Source organism: Diceros bicornis, chromosome 18 (genome assembly GCF_020826845.1).
Source record: "Diceros bicornis minor isolate mBicDic1 chromosome 18, mDicBic1.mat.cur, whole genome shotgun sequence".
Lineage (NCBI taxonomy): Eukaryota > Metazoa > Chordata > Mammalia > Perissodactyla > Rhinocerotidae > Diceros > Diceros bicornis.
This window is the reverse complement of record NC_080757.1, coordinates 25,681,822-25,687,821: the sequence shown is the minus strand read 5'-3', so window position 1 is coordinate 25,687,821 and position 6,000 is coordinate 25,681,822. Positions and strand designations below refer to the sequence as shown.

The 6,000-nt window shown below is 45.7% G+C and overlaps 1 protein-coding gene across 2 annotated transcripts in view; it reads left to right on the top strand.

Annotated features, from left to right (window-relative positions):
- The first annotated feature begins 1,328 nt into the window (after positions 1-1,328).
- The window catches only part of AATF (apoptosis antagonizing transcription factor), a 98,353-nt gene continuing 93,681 nt past the window's right edge, over positions 1,329-6,000 (top strand). For both annotated transcript variants that reach the window (XM_058560457.1, XM_058560456.1), the window contains exons 1-4: positions 1,329-1,464; positions 2,445-2,636; positions 4,934-5,356; positions 5,805-5,942. In XM_058560457.1, the coding sequence (XP_058416440.1) occupies positions 1,374-1,464; positions 2,445-2,636; positions 4,934-5,356; positions 5,805-5,942 (844 nt within the window). In that variant the 5' untranslated portion in view covers positions 1,329-1,373. The remainder of the gene's footprint in view (positions 1,465-2,444; positions 2,637-4,933; positions 5,357-5,804; positions 5,943-6,000) is intronic.

Sequence of the window (6,000 nt, the reverse complement as noted above, 5' to 3'; positions counted from 1 at the left end):
AACGTGGTGGTCTCTCATTGCTCTTGACGCTGAGGGTATATGATAACTGTGAAAGCCAGGGACCCTCACTTTCCCCAGGTTCCACAGGAGACACTGGGGAGCTGAGGGTTCCCCAGGCTGTTCAGCTGTGGGATCCAATTGGCCTGGGCTGTACCCAAGAAAGTCACAGGGTACCCTTAATGTCCGTGTTCTGGATCCTTTTGAGGCAGTTTCTGGTTAGGGGGTTCCAAATCTCTACAGGTGACCTCAAACAGACACTGGAAGGATAGACCACTTTGTACTCACCCTTATCATCCCTTACTGCAGTTTCTGTTTACATGTCTGTCTGCCCCTCCGGGCTGATCACCGTCAGGAGAGAATCTAACTTACTCATCTTTGTATCTCTTGTAGCAGTGCCTGCCACATAGTGGGCAGTCAGGGAATGCTTCATGAAGCAAAGAGAATATAAAGCGATTGTATCTCTTCATGTGCCTGGGTGCAATTAAATTGATCATATCATCTTTATATTTAGAGTCTACCTGTGCCTCACTAACAGCAGACCTGACTTTTTCTGCATTTGTGTATCAGTTTCAAGTGTCTAGTATGCCCTCATCTTTGAACAGCAAGGATATCAACACCGATGGGTGTGCAGTAGAGTAATCCCCACTCCACTCCCTTTTTCCATGCTCAGACAAGGCAACTTGGAGAAGGTACAGAATCAATCTTTATTTATGCACAGCCATAGCGACCTCTAATTATTCCCGTTGATAAAGATGCCAGCAGTCCGCTGCACACTTAAAACACGCACATACCTGACGTAGGATTCCCACACCCTGGCCGCCGCGGGGTACCTGCCCCAGACTCCTCCAAATTGTGAAATGCCAAACCTGATTTTGTCCCAGTCTGTGCGTGCCCGAAAGCGCACCTGAGGCTCGAGACGCTTACCTTATACTCCCCTCTCCTTTCCAAATCAGCCACCATGGGTCACGACTACACTACACTTTATTTCTAAGCAAATCTCGGGGAAATCTTGAAGTATATTTTAAGCAAGGGGACACAGGCCGCGCGCAACACAATCTCTGCTCAGTCCCAGAGGCAGCCACGTGCCCTTGCGCGCTCCCGCGCCACCCAACGCACACGCGGCCGCACGGCGACGATCTCTCTTCAGCCTTCCGGGCGCTTCCGCCTTCATCCTAGCAACGCCCGCAGTGACGCGGCAGGCCCCGCCCCTCCCGCGCGCCTCCCGGAAGTTGCCGGCCCGGAGCTGGGCGCAGGGCTCCGCGCGGTGCCGCTGTCTGGGGAGTAGTCTCCCGGCGAGAGGACTAGGCGGGGAGAGAGCATCCGGGCCGCGGCCGCACATTCACGTGCGCGGCGCCGAGCGAGACCTGGTGACCATGGCGGGGCCGCAGGCCCTGGCGCTGCAGCTGGAACAGTTGTTGAACCCGCGACCGCGCGAGGCGGATCCTGAGGCCGACCCGGAGGAGGGTGAGGCCTGACTGGGGCAAGGCCACGTGCGGACCCCGGCGGGATGTGACGGGCCGGCAGCTGGGCCGCGCAGCCTGGCCTACTCCTCACCCTTGCGCGGAGGAAGACTGCCTCCCGGGAGGGCCGCCCCCGGGCTCGGGAGGAGGGCTTCGGCGTCTTTCTGACACGCACTCTAGAGTTGGTGCTCGGGTGGGCGGAGCATCCCGAGGATTCTGGCAAGGAGCTCGTCCTCGGGGTAGCTGTTGGTCCAGGGCCCTTGCAGGCAGCCGGTCTGGTAGCAGGCTGGAAGTTATCTTTTAGGATGCCCTTATGGTATTGCGTTAGACACGAGGAGGAAGTCTCATCCGTTTTTAAACTCTGCCTGCCCCTAAGAGTTTACTTGGAGAATGAGGGAAGAAGTAGGCTTCCGTGGTGCTGTTGAAGCCTCTTTAGGCCTCAAGATACTTGCTCAGGGGCTGACGAATGAGACTGCTGTTCTGTAAGCTGATGTTCAAGGTCTAGTTGGGAGTAATCCTGCTTTAGACTTGAGTCAGGAAGTGTGAGGAAGGGAGAATAGGAGGGATAAACGTGAGTTGTGGACCGTGTCTTAGGAATATCAGTTGAAGGAACTAGGGCTATTTAGCTAGGATAAGCGAAGAAAACTCCCTGAGGGGTGGGATAGAGTGAGGATAGAATAGGATGATGGCTGACTAACAGTATTTGAGCGACTGTCACACATGGAAGAGGACTTAGCCTAGTTTTATACGATCCAAGGCATAGAAATATAGCCTACTAGTAGTCGCAGAGAGTCAGCTTTCTCTTCAGGAACAGCAGCAAGGTAGTACGTGGTCTCCCTTGGGAGGTAATGAGTTCCCTGTTGCTGGAAGTTGTTGGGGATTTTGCCGAGGACGTTCATGTGTGAGTTGAAAGGATTTAACAGGGTTGTCATTAAAGTTTCTTCTAACCTAGAGATTCTGATTACTTTCCCCCCTTCCCCACAGCCACTGCTGCCAGAGTGATTGACAGGTTTGATGAAGGGGAAGATGGAGAAGGTGATTTCCTGGCAGTGGGTAGCATTAGAAAACTGGCATCAGCCTCCCTCTTCAACACAGACAAAAGGTATTCTGGCAAGACCACCTCTAGAAAAGCTTGGAAGGAAGACCACTGGGAGCACAATCTGCCGGGTTCGTCTGGTGAGTAGGCGTGTTTGCATGGTCCTCTTTCTTCCCTAATTTTTTAGGGCTAAAATCCTTTTTTTCTGATGATCTCTGCAGAACTAGTCTGTGTGTCCCCACCTCTTATCTTCGGAGAGACCATTGATTTGGCATTAGAAAGGGCTTTAGAGGTACTTAATTTTGCTTCATAAGGAATCTAAAGCCCAGAGAGATTAAGTTGCTATGCTCCTTATGTTAGATGGTTCACCCTAAAATGGAGTCAGAGAAAAGGCAGTGGATATCAGATACTGGAGAAGCCTATGTGTTGAAAAAGCACTGTGTCTGATGAACATGCTACTCATAGATTTTGACTCTTTTCCTTCAGTTTTCCAAGTCTTGCATTGAGTTACTGTGTAATATTAATTTGCGAAACTAATTTTTTGCCATTATAAATGTGACATAATCCTTCCCTCTTCCCTGCAAGAGAGTTAGGAGGATGTGAGCTTATAGTTTTAAAGCATTATAAGTTTCTCAGAGTGGAAGAAGGAGCTGGATATGGTGATTATTGAGTGGATGCCATCTGTTTTCCTTTAGAGAGGTTAGAGGTGCTGTGTTGAGAATCCACAGATGATATAAAAGAAACTATCATTCAGATTATGATCTCCATGATTTAGTCCTTAATATAGTGCTGGGGGCTTCTGATAAGCTCATTTCATATTCTTTGCCTAGCGACTGATAGAGACCAATCATGAGACAAATATTATGATATTTATTGAACTCTCACCATGTGTCAGGCACTGTGATAAGGTCTTTAAATTAAATTCTAAGAGCCTGGGACACAGTAAGTCATCAAAAAATGTTATCACCATTATCATTAGGTGTATCATCTCATTTAATCCTCCCAATAGCCCTATGAGGTTGGTACCGTTTATTCCCATTTTACAGTTAAGGAAATTGAGGGGCAGATTGGTTAAGTAATTTGCTCAAGGTCATACAACTAGTAAGTGGGAAGAGCCAGGACTCAAATAAGGCAGTCTGACTCTAAGATCTGTACTCTTAACTACTACTCTGTATGAATGTTTCTTAATATGAGAAATGGCATACTTTTAAAGAACTTAAAGGGTTATTTTATGTTTACTGTTTTTGCACTTCATTTTTGTGTTTATGTTTTTGACAGCCTTCTGTCTTGAGTTTATGTATAGTTCTCTAAAAAAATACTGAAGACCTATGACATTTTCATAATATCTTTTATCGAAGAAAATTATTGGTAATTGATCCCTGTATCTAATAATTGTGCTTGCTGTACATGAGACCTTTATATTCTGCCATGGAACAGATTGAATAATCAGTAAAAACCTGTAAGTATCAGGTGATACCCTAAGCATAAGTAAAACCAGGAGGCTAACCAACTAACATTCCATTTACTTTAGGATCAAATTCAAACTTCTTCCTGATTTGGTCCTTGAGCACTTCTCTAGGCTCATTTCCCACCATTCTGCGCTCCAGTGCACTTTTCTGGTGCTGGACCTTTGCATATGCTGTTTTCTCTTTTCCTTCCCCCTTCTCTGTCTGATCAGCTATTACTTATGCTTAATAAGTAAAATTATAATGTCTCCTACTCGTGAAACCATCCCTCACCCTTCTAGGTGAGTTAGATGGTTCCTTCCCTATACGTGGTGTACTGATGACAGTGTAACATAATCATTGGTATGCATATCTCCCATTCCCATCAGACTATGAAGCCTTCCCCACAGGTATTACATTCTATTTGTCATTCCTAAACTTTTATCTATGCTTGGCTCATAATAGGTGCTTAATGAGTATTTAATAAATATGGCACACTGGTGTGATAGAGATTGTGCGTTTGGGATAGTTAATGATAAACTATATTTTTTCAGATGCAGGTTTGAGAAAACTAGTAATTCCCTCACACCAGTTGAAATCTTACTGTTCTTCAAGGTCCAGACCAAAAGTTGCCTCTTCCTTATAGTCTTGCATAAATTCACTTGCCCTACAGTAAAAATTTCTCCCTCCTCTGGGTTATCAAAACTTTGTCAAGGCACTTTTAATTCTTCTCTATGTTATAGTTTTTATGGTTCTGTCTTTCCCGCTAGCAGCTTATGTTAGGATAGGACCTATGTTTTATTCATCTTTATTTCTCTTTTAGCATTTTAGATATAGTAGATGTGTGATAAATATTTGTTGACTGGAATTGAGTACAACAGTATATATATATATTTTTTGATAGATGCCAAAGTCTTTTAGTTGAAATGAAAGATATGGCCCGGTATTTTTCTCAAAGTAACATTCAGTTTTTCCTTCTTCCTTTTGTTTAGATAAGGAAATATCTGATGAGGAAGAGTCTGGAGATGGAGATTCAGAGGGGCTGGGTCTGGAGGAATCTGATGAGGATGCCGTGAGTGCTGCTGAGGAACAGGAGTGTGGTGATGATGGGGACAGTAGTCTGGCCTGGAGGAAGAACAGAAGCTGCTCTGGGAAAATGCCAGGCTTCAGTGTCCAGAGCATCAGTGACTTTGAAAAATTTACTGAGGGAATGGATGACCTTGGGAGCAGTGAGGAGGAGGAAGATGAAGAGGAGAGTGGCATGGAAGAAGGGGATGGTGAGGAAGACTTTGAGGGTGAGAGTGAGGAAGACAGGGCTGAAGACAGGAACAGTGAAGATGATGGCGTGATGACCTTCTCCAGTGTCAAAGTTTCTGAGGAAGTGGAGAAAGGCAGAGCTGTGAAGAACCAGATAGGTTTGTACATGGTTCACTGTTTGCTTCTTTTTTTGGAGTGTCTGCGTTTGATCTCCTTTTTGTTTGTTTGTTTTTGGCTGTTTGCTCTCTCCTGTGTCCTTCCAATTAGTTTGTGACATGCCCCACTTACCTAGAGGCCTAAAGCCCCAACCCTCTATGCATAGCCAGCCATTTCTACACTGAGCTGCTTAGTTCTGCTCTAGTACTTCTGGAAGATTGAAGAGTGTCTTCTCCTCTCATTGGGCTTTAGCATTCTCTCTCTCATGTAGCAAATATTTGCTTCCAAGATACTGAATTTATTTTCTATAATAGAGAGTGTTTCCATAGCATGAAACTGTGATAAAGCTGTGCTGCTTAGAGACTGGTATGATTTCTTGTCCCTCCCCCACTCCCCACCCCAGAAAGGTTTTATAACTGAGAAATGGAATTCTCCTTTTTTCTTTCTCAGCGCTGTGGGACCAGCTCTTGGAAGGAAGGATCAAACTACAAAAAGCTTTGTTAACCACCAATCAGCTTCCTCAACCAGATGTTTTCCCTATTTTCAAGGACAAAGGTGGCCCAGAATTTGCCAGTGCCCTAAAAAACAGTAAGAATACTTATGCCATATTGGGATACTTAGAGCCACTGGGGTACGTTCGAATACA